A 17,072-nucleotide genomic window follows, 5' to 3' on the forward strand; every position below is an offset into this window, starting at 1 on the left:
TTCCATTTTCTTAATGGAAAAAAAAATAGAGACAATTAAAAGACTCAGTGGAACTAGGGTGTGAGTTCAGGTAGTTTGTATTCATAGCTCTTTTCTTACTCACTGCGTCCTAGATAACTATTAAAGAGATGATGAAATTCAGTGTCAGAACATATGACATATGTGAATGCCACTGTATCTCAGACAAGGGAAAGATCAATGTATTTAGCAGGAAGGCTCCAGGAGAAAAGGTGACTCTTTCTTTGTGCCTGAAGTAGAGGTAAACTGAGTCCACGGTGTGTCAGGAGACTTTGAAATATGAGATGCATGCCGGAATGAAAATATGACCTTTTAAAATCTCAGAATGTCAAATTAAACAGACATGGTTTAGGTGAAAGCCATCTAAGAGAAATAAGGCATTGTTTCAGGAGTGTTTATCTGGCGGCCTCAGCTGCGATCTTATGAGCCAGGTAGGTGAACTATCTGAATTAATACTGAGGCAGATCAGCAAAGAAAACCCTGGTCTCATCAACTCTGAATGAGAAAGATAACAGCTCCTCTCATTATCTGTTCAACTGAATGTCCTCTCACACAGTGGTATTTCAGTTCTTGCATTTTGAATTAAAAGCATCTTATTGTAATTCTTGATGTAATGAGTTCTCATTTTACTTGAATAAATATATTCTAGGCAGAAATTTTAACAAGGATGGAGACCTCATTGACTGGTGGACACAACAGTCTGCAAATAATTTCAAAGAGCAATCCCAGTGCATGGTGGAACAGTACGGAAACTTCTCCTGGGACCTAGCCGGTGGACAGCATGTATGTCATCAGCATTCTCTTGAAACATTTATATGCACTCTTAACCATCAGAACAGAGTTAACGGTCTTTTTATTTTTTAACCAGATCAATGGAATTAATACACTGGGAGAAAACATCGCTGATAATGGAGGTATTGGCCAAGCATACAGAGTGAGTAATAATATTTTTTCCTATGTTAGTGGTTGGAGTGTATATTTATCATATTCAATCATTCATTTAAAGCTTTTTGCAAAAGACACATAATGTAAGCAGCAAAAGATTAAAATGGAAAATACGAGGAGAAAGGGAATTGTAAATAGGCTGACTACCAGGGGCAATATAGTTGTGATCTAGCTGAACGCAAGAAACTGAGAAATGGAAACACAGAACATTATATTGACAGAAGTGAGGAGATGGGCAAGTCCACAGAGAAGGCAACCTTTTTCTGAAAAATAATCTCTGAAATACAGTTATAACAAAAGAGGCCCAATGAAAAGATTATTTCAGAATCATTGATCAATGTACTGAACAGGACCTTCAGTTTATAACAGGTGAAGCAGTATTTGGGAAACATACTCAGCATAAACCACAGGCAAAACATTAAAGCACAGTCCAGTGACAATGATACAGTGAGGAACTAAGGCAGCAGTTCTCAACCTGTAGGTCGCGACCCCTTTGGGGGTCAAACGACCCTTTCACAGAAGTCGCCTAAGACCATCGGAAAACACGTATTTCCAATGGTCTTAGGAACCGAGACCCCGCTCCTCTATCTGTCTCCAGGCGGGTCCGCCCACATGCAGATACGCCCACATACAACATGAGGGACTGTATTAAAGGGTGGCGGCATTAGGAAGGTCGAGAACCACTGGACTAATGGATACAGTTTCAGCATGTGGCCTTTTAGTCACTCAAACCATTATAGGCAGAGGAGTTTATCACGAAGCGTTCAAAGATTCTTATTAGCCTTCCATTAATTCGTGCATTCAACGAATACCTGTTGAAGGATTGACTGTGTGTTTGGCACTATTCTCAGTGCTGAAGCTATGCTGTGAACCCTCCCTAACAGATGCCAGTACTTGATCATTTAAACAAGGATGGGAGAATGGTGCACAGGAAAAAGTAGGCATTTGCACAGAGTGGAGGAATACAGGTCTTGGAAGCAACCGTGAGGAGTGAGGGTAATGCTGAGTGCATCTTCTAACCCTGAGGGAGCCCAGATGTGGGAGAATGAGCAGAGTCACTTGAGAGGATACAGTGGACAAGGTGTCCCCATGATAAGATGAATCAAATGCTCCATGAAGCGGATGCGGGTGTAGGGTTATTTGTTCACCATAGAAATCTTTGGTTTAGAGGGGAGGAGGAGAGCCTCAGTAGTTGGATCAGGAAAGAAGAGAAAGCATCAGAGGCATGTGCAAGAGAGATGACCAGTGGGGCCTGTGACTTGGCAGTGCACATGGCTGGATGATCAGCATGTAAGACTCAGGGCAGGAAGCTGACTGCAAAACTTCCAAAAGAAAGAATCCCTGCCAAATCCTGGGAGATGGTGAAATTGCTGCTGCTTTGAATACTTGGTCATTTTTTTTTACTGATGCCAGACATTGTGCATTTTATATCTTTGGAAGCTGCATATTTTTGTTTTCCTATAAGTATTTTTGAGGTTTGTTCTAAGACACAGTTAAATTCCTCAGAAATGATTTGGTCCTATTGGATCTTGCTTTTACAACTTGTTAGGTGGGACTAGGAAGGCGCTCAGTCTAAAGACAGTTATTCTCCACTGCTGAGGCAAAACCCTTCTGTGTGAATCTTGAGGTCTTTCGTTTTTGTTGAGTGTGCATACCAGACATTTTTCTCTCTAATCTGTGGCCGTGGTTCCTTCACTAGCCTTGGGTGGTTTGCTCACATGCATATTCACATATTCAGCTGAATATTTAAGGGGGCCTCTAATGGCTTGAGATCCTCTATCCGTACAGCTTTCTCCTCTCCTGTGCCCTGTCCCTGGTGTCCCTGAACTTATTGTACTCAACTCTAGGAGTCCTTTGGACTCTGATTGGGTTGCCCTTCTCTACGTTGTAGCCTGGAAATGCTGAAGACAGTAAGCTGGGGCAATCATAGGGCTCAAATTATTTGGTTACCATCTCACAGAGATCACTCTCTTTTTCCCAGTGTCCAGTATCATGCAAGCCATTGTTTCTTGTATTTTGTCCATCATTTGGTTGTTTCAGTCAAGGATCGTCTTAATCAGTCCCTGTCACTCTATCTTGCCTGGAAGAAGACATTGGCACTCTTAATACTCCCATGGTTATTCTAATACACTGCCAGATTAAGAATCGCTGCTTTAAAAATCTAGCCAAAATCTGGGTTGATGGTACTTCCACAGAGATCCTCATCTAGAATAAGTACAGAATTATTATGAAGTAATTTGCATTTGTGCAAATATTTTATTATACATGAAATCATACCATCTAATTCCCTGTCCCCTACTAGATTGTGAACTTCCTAAGAAGTACCCCCCATTTCCTCATCATCTTTACATAATAGAGACTCAATAAATCTATGGTAATAGCAAGTAGAAAAAAATGAAATATATCTTCTGCTTACCCAGTTGATCACCTTTTTTGTATTAAATTGGAAATGACACATCTCAAAAAATATGTCGTCACCCTGGTGAGTGTAGCCAAAGGTCGCCAGTTCAATTCCTGGTCAGGGAACATGCCCGGGTTGCTGGCTCGATCCCCAGTGGGGGGGCGGGGGGGGACAGGTGCAGGGGGCAGCAATTGATGGTTCTCTCTCATCAAAATTTCTCTGTTTCCCTCTCCCTTTCTCTCTCTCTTTAAAATCAATAAAAACATATTTTTTTTAAATGTGCATTATTAAAAAAATTGTTGTCAATCCCTTTCTTAAGTATGTTTAAGTAGAGGAAAACTACATTTTTCAATAGTGTCCATAAATCCTTAAGACTTGAAAATATTTTTTGACATTCAAGTAATTTAAATTCCTTTTTCCTAATGTAACCAAGATTCACTTTGTTTTGCCCTGTCTTTAATGGGCCAAAATAATTGCTCATCCTTATTTTTGGAATTATAGGATATTAGGCATCTAAGGGATCTTAAGAGAATCCCTTGACTTTTGGCAAAAATCACTCAAAGTCTGGTATGAGTATATTTTGCTAAGAGTAGTAACTAAGCTAAATATAGCAATTACAGACTCCCTTGGCAATCCATTCTTCCAACTAGCTGGACTCATCCATCTATCAATAGAACAACATTTACATAAATTTTTCATTGCTTATTTAAATCATCTATTCATTCAGCTGACATTTGTTGATCATTTAACATGTGCTGGGCTCTTGTCATTTGTTAATCAGTATCCTGTTCTTTTCAAAGCATTTGTAATAAATTCTGATTTTCTTTCTAATTCATGAAATAGTTGTAGGTTGCCATAGCTAAACATAGCATTATGATGATTCTGATACAGAAAATTAATTACTTGGTTATGCAGTCTTTTGCAGAGATTTATACATAAATTTGGGGATTGTAAACATCATGTTTCTGTTTCATTAACTGCCTAGGCCTATCAAAATTATGTTAAAAAGAATGGCGAAGAAAAATTACTTCCTGGACTTGACCTAAATCACAAACAACTATTCTTCTTGAACTTTGCTCAGGTATGGTATCTGTCTTGACTGATAGATATGAAAATCATTTTGAGTTATAATTTTTATAGTAAGTTAGATAATGCATGCTGAGTTTCCTTGTTTTAATCCATTGTGGCAGATTGTTTGACTTGACTAAATTTTGTTGTGTAGCACAGACTGTCAGATTATATTAATGATAATTATGCTCTTGCTTGCCTATCATTGAACATTATTCAAGGAGCAAATGGTTGAAGGAATACAGAATTCTAATTTAATTTTTTCAGTAGGAAGTTTGTTTTCCCCCAGCCTGCCCAAACAAGTAAGTAATATCCTTGATTAAACCTGAGCACCGATTTCCTTTCTCTGCTCCTCTCCCTAGGTGTGGTGTGGGACCTACAGGCCAGAGTATGCAGTCAACTCCATTAAAACAGATGCCCACAGCCCAGGCAATTTCAGGTGAGTGGGTTTGAACAGCAGCCAGGTTCTCCAATATGGGCTCCATTACTTCCAGTTTCAGAAACTGACTTTTCTAATTCTTATTCTATAAAATTTGGAAATCTAGTGTGTTTTCTTCTTTTCTTCTCTTTTGAGGCTTACAGATAGGATCCGCAAAACAGAACCGATTAGGGTAAATGTCATGATTGCACAAACATAGCCTTCGCTGCTCTTATCCTCAGAAGATACGTGACCTGGGCTCAGTGTTTGACGGATTCCAACAAAGATGTCACCTCAGAATGGTGGCTCTATTTAAAGGTAGCACAAGACTTTTCTAAGAGGTGGTGAAAAGTTAGGCCTAGGATCAATGAGTAGCTAGCTATCCCAAAGAAAGATTTTTATTTAATGTAAAGGGAAACTTTTTAGTAATTAGAGCTGGTGTGACATGGAGTGAAGTTATCCCCAAAGCTCGAGGAGAGAGTACCTTGAAGCAGAAGCCAGAGAAGAACCCATCGAGGATGATGGAGGAAAATACTCTGTGTGGTGGAAGTTTGAGTTAGAAGATATTGAAAGCCCTTCTTAAATCAGAGAATCTCAGAGAACATTGTATTGAAAGAATCAGTCTAGCCAGCATTTGAATGTTAAATCCTAGATCCTTATGCGTCTGTTTTAGGAATAAATTCCTAATGCTACCCCTTCCCCGGGTACTATATCACTTCTGATTAACAACAACTTTTCTCAGGCAAGACTATCTGAAAAACAAATTTAAAAATTTGAAGAGTGGTTGAAAAAAGTCTGAAAACAAAAGAGAACTAATGGGTTGAATTTTTTTTTTTTTTTTTTTTTGTGGTACGTGCCCCTTGTAGGAACCAAACTTGGGACTCTCTGGTCTGCAGGTCGACACACAACCACTGAGCCAAACTGGCCAGGGCAATGGGTTGAATTTTAAAAGCCTTTCCTAAATACACATGTACATAATGCCTATATTATTCACTCATAAGGAAAACCCACATTCAATTATGAAACAATAAAATAGCACATTTAAAAATTAAAGAATTTAATTACTCATCTTGTTCTAGTGTCATCATCATCATCATCATTTAGTATTTGCTTTAATATTTCTTTCAAAATTCACTCACTCAGCAACTGTTTTGTCTGTTTTGTGTATAATCCAGGCTGAATTTAGTCTTGCTAGGATATCCAAATTAACTGCTTCTTATGTGATCAGCAAAAGTCCCTGGATCAATTGCCATTACAGTTTATCTAAGTAGCTTTTAGTTTCAACTTTTCAAAAGTTGTCATTTTTCTTACTGAAGTCTTCAGAAGTTAAGATATAAGATTCTAATTCTGAGGATAACAGAGAGCGATTGGGAGCTCACACAAACTACCAACCACCAGCACAATCGCATTTGTCAGTTCTTCCCTGCATGTCCCCATGCTCTGAAGCATATATCCATAGACACCTCAGTAAGTTTAAGTAAATTTCTGTAACACCTGGTGCATCTGGTGTTTTCAGGGAATGGGGGTTGCAAATGAATTAATTGTTTAATAGCTAAAATTTGTCTTGAGTATTAACATTTGTTTCTTAACCACTGGCTTAAAAATTGCTCTGTTTAAAATACATCTTCTAACTTCTTGCCTTATTAATACAATATCCTAAACAAAACCTAATTTTTTTTTATCCTCACCTGCGGACTTTTTTTGCATTTATCTTCAGATAGAGCAGGAGGGAGAGAGGGAGGAAGAGAGAGAGAGAAACATTGGTGTGAGAGAAAAACATCGACCGGTTGCCACCCACACGACCCCAACCGGGGCCAGGGACAAACTGCAACCGAGGTATGTGCCCTTAGCAGGAACTGAATTTGGGACTGTCTGCTCTGTAGGCCGATGCTCCAACCACTGAGCCAAACTGGACAGGGCCCTAATTTGTTTCTTTTTATGACACAGACTATTTATGACTAATAGTTATGGTTTCACTGTCTATTAGTTTAGTGAAGATCTCAAAAGCTACAGGGTGGGGAGCTATGTACTCCTGCACTAAAGTTACTAATGGTGATGATTTGGGCTTTTCACGATGGCTTTTTATTAGGGTTTTCCTGTTTGTTTCTTCCCTAATACTCTTTCCTGTTACTCCATCACCGGCTTGTGACTGTCCCATTCCTCTGTTCTGATTAGCTCGGGAAACATATCCTTCCTCTTACATGCTAACAAATGAATGCCAGCTTTGAAGTAAGAAACACTTGAATCCCAACCATGGCTCTGCCATTTACAGCTTCTTAACCTCTGTGTCTCAATTTCCTGATATATGAAATGGGGGTTGAATTATTATGAGAGTTGCTAGAAGGATTCATGTTTCTGAAGGACCTCTTCCATATTGGTGTTTGACAATTAGTACCAGGGTTGGTTTTAAAGAAGAAAGGTGTGAACAGAATGAGAAGTTCTGTGAATAAAGTACATGGGCTTTGCAGCATTCTGTGCTTTCGGACCGTCAGAAGCTTTCTGTTGTTCATTTCTTGTGTCTGGATAGTTCAGCATGTTAATCACCGATGACTGGTTAAGTGACATGTAGGGAAATATGTAACTGTTTTCTACCACCAGTTATAAACTGAAAATAATTTTATGACTATTAATTGTAGAATTTTGTTATTTGCAAAAGTACTTATTTATTATAAATATGTAACATTATTTGCAACTTTCATTTTCTTTGTTCTGACCCAAAAGATGTTTCTGTGACTATTTTTCATTCATAACAAGAGAAAAGTATGTGTTGTTGTTTTTCAAAGGGTAAGTGGAATGCCAACCTTTTGTCAAGGAAACTATTTTCTCTGGAGGTAAAGGGATTTCCTTGGCAAGAGGTTGAGGTTACATTTAGCTTTGGAAACAGTTCACTTCCTGGCTGTACAAAGTAAAACATATTTATTAAAGAACCTGAAAACTAAGAGACATGGAGTTGCTATTGAAACATTGTGAGTACTGGTTTGTGTAGAAATTTCTGAAATTGAGGGAGATTTTATACTCTTATGCTTACGCAGCCACAGTTTGGAAAACAAAAGGCAAATTATACTTCGTATAAAGCTGAATCTATAAAATCATTTGTTAGATCTAGGCTATAATTTTTCTATTCTTTCTAACTAAAGTCTTATGTACTTTTAAATGAGCTTCTAAAGTATTAGTATTTAAAACAAAACATTTCCCCTTGATATTATAGAAATTGAATTTGCAATTTATTGACTTCTTTCAGTCACTTCAGGGAATGATTGTTATGATAATATTTACTATTTAATCTGCAAATGTGTTTATGAGGTTATTTAGATGGAATATTTCTACATAATATAGAAGGGTTTGCTAATTTTTTAAAGCAAGTCTCAAAAGACCAGATGATACCTGTGTGTATTCTACCTAAATAGTGCTAGTTTAGATGCTTAGATTGCTTGAAATTATTTTTCCAGTCAGAAAAAAAGGGCACTTTACAGAACTGACACTACTAATAGTGTAACAGATATTTCCACAGCTTTCTTTCTAATGCTTTTGAGAGACTATCCTTTCCAATGTTTGATTTTTTGTTTTTTTGTTTTTATCCTCACCTGAGGACATTTTGCATTTATCTTCAGATAGAGCGGGAGGGAGGGAGGAAGAGTGAGAGAGAAGCATCGACATGAGAGACACATCGACTGGTTGCCACCCACATGACCCCAAACAGGGCCGGGGACAAACTGCAACCAAGGTCCGTGCCCTTAGCAGGAACTGAAACTGGACTCTCTGGTCCGCAGGCCGATGCTCTGACCACTGAGCCACACTGGCCCAGGCTCCTTTCCAGGGTTTTATGAAGCATTTTCAAGTACCATGGCTGTTTGGTTCTTATGATTCTATAATTTAACATGCTTAAGCTAAACCCTCTTTGAAATATTGATGTTTTCTCTTTTTATCTTAAATATTAGCATTGGTTTCTGATAATTTGTAAATATCAGTGTGGATTTTGGTGATCCTTGTTGAATTCCTATTAGTACTGATTAATCTTTAGCCCCTACCTGGGAATCGATTAGGGCATTTATTTCTTTACCAATTTATAGTGGATCAATGTTACCTTACTTTAAAAGAACCATGACCATTAGGTAATGGTAAAGACTGGATAGTTTATTCATGAATGAAGCTAGTTTAATCTTGTAGCCAAGTCATTCATTTAAAAGAAGTAATAAAAGGTTGTCAGAGGACCCATTAATTGCAAAAAGCTCATTCAGTAATCTAAAAAATCAGTTAATTGTGGACAGGAGTAGTCAGATACGTTATAGGATACAAAGTCCATTCTTGGTCACATGATGTTGAACTGCATGTCTCTTAGATGTTTTTTTGCTTTTATGTTTTCCAGTTTTATTGGGAAATAATTGATATACATCACTATATAAGTATAAGGCATACAGCACAATTGTTTGATTTACGTATATTACAAAATTATTACAATAATAAGTTCAGCTAATATCCATAACTGTTTGTACCTTTTTTTTTTTTTAGTTATTTATTTATTTTTTATTTTTGGAACATGCCCCTAGCGGGAACTGAACCCGGGACTCTGGTCCGCAGGCCAACGCTCCAACTGCTAAGCCAAACCGGCCAGGGCTGTTTGTACCTTTTTAACTACCTTCCACCTACAAGTGTTATTAATATAAGTGATTACCGGACAAGTGAATAAACAGCAGCAGTATAATAAAATAGTTTATGTAAAAAAGTAAAAATTTCAAGTAAATCACTTATAGAAATAATCAAAAGCCTTTATTATATTCTGTTATTATAAACACAAAACCTACATACTTTCCTTAAAGCAAGAAATTATGTAAGTAGTCTATGTAGTATTAATAAAATATAATTCCACTCTTAAAGAAGGGATTCATTGCCCTGGCCGGTTTGGCTCAGCGGTTAGAGCGTCGGCCTGCGGTCCTGAGAGACCCGGGTTCGGTTCCCGCTAAGGGCGCGTACCTCGGCTGCAGTTTGTCCCCGGCCCTGGTTGGTTGTGCGGGTGGCAGCCACTCGATGTGTTCCTTTCACATCGATGTTTCTCTCTCTCTCTCTCTGTTCCTCTCTCTCCCTCCCACTCTACCTGAACAAAAAATGGAAAAATGTCCTCGGGTGAGGATAAAAAAAAAAAAAGAAGAAGGGATTCATTTATTATCAATAATGTATCCAATTTTTGAAATAGAGGACTTATGTCATCCACCCGTAGATGTGATGTTATAAACAATCAAGCAATAACTAGAATCTAGGAAAGTAAATGTAGCCCAAGTACATTGTTGACCTAATTATTCAGAATCAAGTTATCTAAGTGAAGCCTTTGGCTGGAGAGAGAGATGAGACGGAGACCAAGAGCTGAGTGTGCATGAGGCTGACTATCGTTGCATTGCTAATTCCTAGTGATTTTTTGGTGAAGACTTTCTTGTTTTGAGGTGTGGCTTTTTTTTCTTTTTAATTTTCTTAATGTTTTTTCTTTCCATTTTTGTTGTTGTTGTTGTTCAGATAGAATAGGAGGGAGAGAGAGAGAGAGAGAGAGAGAGAAACATCGACGTGAAAGGGACACATCGAGTGGTCACCACCCACATGACCCAACCAGGGCCGGGGACAAACTGTAACCAAGGTACCTGCCCTTAGCAGGAAGCAAACCCGGGTCTCTCTGGACCACAGGCTGACGCTCTAACCACTGAGCCAAACCGGCCAAGGCTCCTTAATGTTTTTAAGAGAAATGTAGAAGTCATGGGTTTGGACATCATTACTGAAGTACTTGTCCCCATATGTTTACATTTAAGATATAATCCTTTGAAACATTATTTAATAAAATAAAGACAAAAAAGAGCAGCTCTTCCAACCAGTGACTCCTGATTGCTTTCTCTGTCAGTCCAATGGGAGCTTGACAGACAGCAGGCACCATGATGACTGTCCCCAGCCAGGGTACAGGGCTTCCTAAAGTGGAAAGGGGATTGTATGAAAGGAATTCAAACTCTCTGTAACTCAGAGTCTGTGGGTCTAGAACCTAAAAGACTAAAGACCCATACAAATCCCTGATGTCTAAATTTTTTCATTCCTACACATATGATCATTTTTGACCAAGCATCAAGCGAATTTATTCTGAACTTTTAAGACGTAAGAAATGACACACTTTTATTATTATTACTTTTACATCAAATTAATTCAAGCTCTAAGCTCCCACCCTAAGCCAGGAGGTGAGAACTTTAATTTCAGTAGTTTTCAGTGGACTCCTTTCTAGGGTCACCCAGGAATCCAAACATGACATGAGCTGAGAAATTGGGGAAGAGCCTCCGCATCCCCACCCCCTTGGTCACTGCCGACCCTCCTGCATTCCGAGGGCTCCATCTGAAGTCAAGTGCCTCTATCTCTTTCCAGTGGTGATGGACACGGGCCACAGGAGCCACCACTGTTGATGTTCAGGTTCCCCGACGGCCACACACCATCCTCCCGAAGGTTCTGTCGGGGCCCTGCTCTGAGTGGAGGCGTGTCCTGTCATTCACACCACCCCCCTTACCAGGACGCCACCCAGGTGGGAGTGGGCCCGCCTTCTCCCTTTCACCTGGACCAAGAGCTGCCAGTTCTCCAGCTCTGGCTTCCATCCTTCCTCAGCCCCCACCCCCATCCCAGGAAGACTCCTTTTAAAGTTTACATCCTCCCTGAGGGATGGAGGGGGGGGTTGTTGGAGGGATTGAGAGACAGTTGCTGTGGTAACAGATGATACATCAGAAAGTCAGACTTTGAGAAACGCAATACGGACCTTTCTTTCCTAGAACGAGGTAGGGAAATGCTTTCTTTCCATCCTAGGTGATCCATAATAGCGAATAAACAACGCAAAACCAAGCCGTGTTTTTTCTTCATAATGCCGTTACCGTTTCCATGTAACCGCGTGATCAGGTGCCAGGCCCGTGCACCCAGCACGGTCTGAGTCCTGCAGTATGCACAGCAGTGTGCTAGGCTTTGGGGCGCAGCAGGAGCAAGGGAGACAGAGACTAGAGTTGAGTGGGTACGTCGGGAAATGAAGAACACATGACTGTAAATTGTGGTAAGACCTGCGACAGGGCTAGTGCAGGTGGGACACTAATTTGGACAGTGTTTGAAGAAAGCCTGTGAGGTGGTGCGTTTAAGCAGGGGCATGAAGACTGAGAAGGACTTGGCCACAGAGCCACACTTCCCCAGGGAGTGGGCTCGGCAGGAGCAGCAGGCCCTAAAGGGAAGGAGCTCGGCCACTGTGGGGAATGAGAAGGAAGTCAGTGTCGTGTGAGCCCAGTGAGGAATGGGAAAAGAAGCCTCCCATGAGGAGGCCCGGAAGGTAGGCCGGAGCCATCTGGATGTTGGAGACCATGGTGAGAAGGTTGAATTTCCTGCAGACCCCTGGAAAGTCTTAGGTAGGGGAACAAAGGAATTTGATCTGAATGTTAAAGATCACTCCGTCTGCTGGGTGGAGAATGGCTTAGAGGGGGGAGACGTGCTCATATTTAAACATTAACACATCTGTTGTGTACGAAGATCTCAGGAGATTAGAAGGTCCCCTCAGGTCACTTGTCCCTGGCCTTCCCTCCACTCCAGTCCACTCGATTCCTCCAGCCCAAGGTGGGTGTGGCAGCCTGTCAGGAAGAGAAGGGAAGGAGCTGGTTCTGGGCCGATGGGAAAATATCTCTGCATCACTGTACTGACCGGTCTTTTCCTTCAGATGCTGACTGATTGGTGCCAGTAGTAGGTTGGACCCTGCTGTCTTTGCCCCTTGGGGTCAGAGATAAGAAGAAATTGGCATTTTGCCAGACCTTTCCAGTTATTCGGGCTGGATCCAGTTTCTGATATTTACGGAGTTCTTTTGGAAAAAAAGAAAATATTTGCGGTCTTCCCTATTAAATCAAATCAACCAAAGTCTATTATATTTAAGTTATGTCAACCCTCTCAAGGTACTATCATGAAAAGTCAGGATTTTATTCTTTGACCAAACTCTCCTTATATTAACTGCAATTCCAAATTTAATGTATTTTACAAAAGTGAATAGAATGATTATAAATCACCTCCTCATGACAACTGTAAGATGCAGGAACTATTATTATATGTATTTTACAGAAAGGAAATTGAGGCACAGAGAGGCTAAATAAGTATAACTCGTAACCAGGATTCAAACCATAGCGTCTGTCTTCAAAATCTGTTCCCTTAACTCCTGTACTTTGTTACCTCTCCATTTAAAAATTCTGTTAATGAGAAGAATAAACTCATTCTACCAGTTTCTTTCTTTCTTTTTTTTTTTTTTTTAACTGTAAATTCCAAATTCACTCACTTGGCTTACACAGAGAAATTCTATACCGCTCCCCCATGGGATGGGCGTGAGTGTCAAATGCTGACGGTGACTTCTGTTTGATTTATAGGATTATTGGGACTTTGCAGAACTCCGCTGAGTTTTCAGAAGCCTTTCATTGCCTCAAGAATTCATACATGAATCCAAGAAGAAAGTGCCGGGTCTGGTGATCTTCAGAAGAAGCCTGTGGCCCGTGGCTAGACTCGTCAACACCGGGGAAATGGGGAACGTCGTCCAAGAGACAGGGCCACGGACTCACTGTTCTTACACAGGGAGACTCACAGAGATGAGTGCATCATAGTCAAAAGGAGGTTAAGCTATCCTGGAAAAGGTGTGGAGGGAGGAGGACTCTAACGTCTGTCAAACCCATCAGTTCTCACTGTGTAAATACTGCTTAATCTCAAGATAGTATTAAATTCACTTCTGTTTCTCATACGATCTGGCAGGTTGATGTCTCTTGAAAACGGTGTTAACCATTTAGAGCAGATTTCCAATCAAAGGGAGGAAGAAGAAGTTGAAGAATGTGCTTGGCACCAAAAGCACATCAGTGATGTGGGTGTTAAAAACATATGCTGAAATCTTATTTGTACTTTTATTTGCGACCTTTATGCTCCTTCAGATCTCTTCCAAAGAATTCTTACACATACTGGGGCCTTGGGATTTAAGTAGTTTTAACTCACTTTTCCAGTCATCAGTTACACATTCTGAGATCATTTTATTTGAAGCACTTAGGGCTAAATGAATGTCTAAAACTGTGTTCTGTTGTACCTGTTTTGACTGATATCAGTATCCTTGAGGCTCCCTGCAATTTTCTAAGCAATTTCTTGTTCTCTCTTTCTTTCTCAAAACTTGGTCTTTTTAAGATATTTGTAGCACTGTATAAATAATAATTTTTATATTTAATTGTTAACTACATTTATGACTAAGTAATTGTTATTATAGGTAATCATTGAATATTGACATTTCTGACTGAGATAAATAGTTATGAACCAAGATCTGTAAAGAGATGTACAGATGAACATTTGAGATTTTTTTAAACTTATAAATCATATTGATGAAAAGCTTTAAGTACAAACTTTGGCTTAAACATTGCCATTGGACAGTTGTCTGAAGATACATAAGACTTGTGATTTACAAGCAGGATTTTCACCGTTCAATCTGTCCCTAAGGTGGCTAGCATAAAAGGGCAAACCTGCATCTATGTAGCTCTGCTTCTCCTCATCTTTTCAGATTTGTTACCTGATGGCAATATTTTGATAATAAATTGAAATTGTGAGCCCATGACTCACTGAGGTTTCTGTGTCTGCTGTCTAGCTATGGAATGTACTTTTTTTAATAGAGTTCAGGGAGGGGACTGTTTAGTCTCTGATAGGAACTTGTCTTCTGAGGCTTTTACGTTCTTCTCTGTTCCCGTCCTATTCACTACTTTAGTTCATTTCATTACTTGATTAATATTTTACACAAGAGGGAGGTGTACGTCCAAAATCTTTATTTTTCTTAACAAAACATGAAAGTGAGGACTTCATGTCTTTCCTGCTTGCTGGCTTTCCTGCTTCTTGAAAAATGCCCATTTACCTTTTTTAAAACTGTTATCGAACTACAACATATACACAAACATTTCATAAAGCTTACATGTACAACTCAATGAACTTTCTCCAACTGAACACTGGCCTGTAACCAGTGCCTGTAAGAAATGACATAGTGTCAGCTACTGAGAAACTCCTTCTCCCAACCAACATGTCACTCCGCCAAGGGCAACTACCACCCTGATTTCTAAAATCACACATTAGTTTTGCCTGTTTTCGCCTTCTATGTAAATAGAATCAATCATCTTTGTGTCTGGCTTCTCTCATTCAGCATTATATTTGTGAGATTCAGCTATATTTTTGCATTTGATTGGGGATCCTTCATTCTCATTGCTGAATGACATTCTAGTGTGTGACTATACTAAATTCATCCATTCCATTGTTGATAGGCACCTGAGAAGGTTCCAGTTCAACTGTTTTGAACATGCTTGCATATTACCATCCCTTTTTACCTGAGATTTTAATGGACTCATTTCCATAAGTCCTTCCTAAAGTTCTTATGACTATTGAACATATAGTTTCAAACTAACGGTGGAGATTCTTTTCTCTTTTATCACTACCACCATTATTGTGGATAATTGAAAATATACTTATGTGAATATTTTCTTAAGCTGAAAACATTTGTAAATAATATTAGTAGTTGGAGCGATAGGAGCATCCAGCTCTGAAGAGGACAGCTATCTTGGAATCATTTATTTCTACCCTGTTAGAGCAGCAGCTGAAGAACCGGAAATCAAGAGTGATTAGTACAAATAATAAAAAGACACTAGGCTTGCCACCACTAGCCCTTAAAAACGTAGCCTCTGTCTTTACAAAGGGATTTGAATGAATTTTTTGGGGAAAAGAAAACCTCTCCATTCCCTGGATCTCCTCTCTCCAGAAATATCAGATTCTGAGGCCAGGGGACAGACCAAATTCAGAAGACCAATCCCTCCCCATCAGCTACACGTAGAAAGGACATCAATACCTGTACACGGCACTGTTGCTGAGTTGTTTGGAGACCTGTGGTCTCAGCCTCTTCCAATCATCTCGAGTTGTTCCATCAGCTAAGACCCATCTATCACCTCACATGTAAATCCAATTTATCATGGCTCACTCTTGGTCAAAGAAAGAGTCTAACAGCTGAGACACTCAGGGCTGGTGGCCTATGTGGTTCAGGGATGAGGACAGGAAGTTCTCAGGAACAACAGTAAGGGGTCTGCCTCCACACTACAATGCCCACGTGGATTTCTTTCTTGTTCTAGTCATAGTCTGTCACAAATGACAAGGTAACCATGGGCATTAATTAGATCTGTTTTCTTGTGCCTTTGCTTTTTTCTACCTGAAAAAGAGAGAGAGAATTAGATTCTCAGCATTTCCCAGCAAGAGAAGGAGAATGCATTCTATACTGTCTTACCAATAATCTGTCCCCCACTTAAGAACCATTGGGTGAAATAACTTCAAAATTCCTACATAAATGTCTGAATCTAGCGAGACCACATTATAATCCAAAGAAAAGAATCAAAGTTTTATTGAATTAGGGTCTGTGCTGTTAACAGTTTTCTCAAAAGCCATAATCATTCTTATTGTCACAGATGGAGTTCTCAAAGTAGAAGAGACTTTGGAAATAAGACTGCGCCCTATCAAAGATGGAAAGTCAGAAAGTTTTATCAGGTTCCAATCTCAAAAATACATAATTAAAAACAAACATTTTTCATACTATTGCTTTTAGGCCTAGTCTACCCTGGTCTGCCCTGCCCCGTGTAAACCTCCACAAAATCATGTCTTGAGAACTGTTAAGGCCAAATGGAGCTTTTATCTATGTAATCTTACGAGAATTGCTAGCTTCAAATTAAATCTTTTCAAATGGAATAATAATAACTATTCTACCAGTATTTTCTTCTCCCAAAGATTCCAGAGTTTTCGGACCTGATTTCTTTCCAAAAGTTCAGTGGCAAGGTTGCAAATGCTATAGAGAGTCACAGGCATGATCAGGTGACTTAGGAGAAGCCAGTGTCTCTGTGCACCATGCCTGGACTGAAGAACTTGACTTTAGGTTGGTCAGGTGAAGAGAGGCACCTCCTGTGACTGGTGTCCAAGTGGCACATGTTTATTGCATTCTAACCTCTAATGATGTTGTCTTAATGTCAACACCTTTGTATTTTGTATTTTGCTTTTCCTCTGAAACAGAGAGAAACACTCCTGTCATTTCCAAATTCATAGCCAAACTGCTGTGCTTCTATTTTCTGTTTGAGAAAGCAGAGCCTCCAGGCTGCGCAAGGGCAGCCTGGCAGGAAAATGAGCATTGGCTCTGCAGGAAACTCAGCCTGGGCA

At 39.7% G+C, this 17,072-nt stretch overlaps 1 protein-coding gene across 4 annotated transcripts in view; it reads left to right on the top strand.

Annotated features, from left to right (window-relative positions):
• Nucleotides 1-16,195, top strand: part of MME (membrane metalloendopeptidase) — a 97,823-nt gene extending 81,628 nt beyond the window's left edge. For 3 of the 4 annotated variants that reach the window (XM_036242839.1, XM_036242840.1, XM_036242837.1), the window contains exons 19-23: nucleotides 668-801; nucleotides 887-952; nucleotides 4,350-4,445; nucleotides 4,795-4,871; nucleotides 13,244-16,195. In XM_036242839.1, the coding sequence (XP_036098732.1) occupies nucleotides 668-801; nucleotides 887-952; nucleotides 4,350-4,445; nucleotides 4,795-4,871; nucleotides 13,244-13,343 (473 nt within the window). In that variant the 3' untranslated portion in view covers nucleotides 13,344-16,195. The remainder of the gene's footprint in view (nucleotides 1-667; nucleotides 802-886; nucleotides 953-4,349; nucleotides 4,446-4,794; nucleotides 4,872-13,243) is intronic. The other variant, XM_036242836.1, reaches the window with a different exon arrangement.
• Nucleotides 16,196-17,072: the final 877 nt, after the last annotated feature.

The sequence above is a fragment of the Molossus molossus genome, unplaced genomic scaffold (genome assembly GCF_014108415.1).
Source record: "Molossus molossus isolate mMolMol1 unplaced genomic scaffold, mMolMol1.p scaffold_m16_p_5, whole genome shotgun sequence".
Taxonomy (NCBI): Eukaryota; Metazoa; Chordata; class Mammalia; order Chiroptera; family Molossidae; genus Molossus; species Molossus molossus.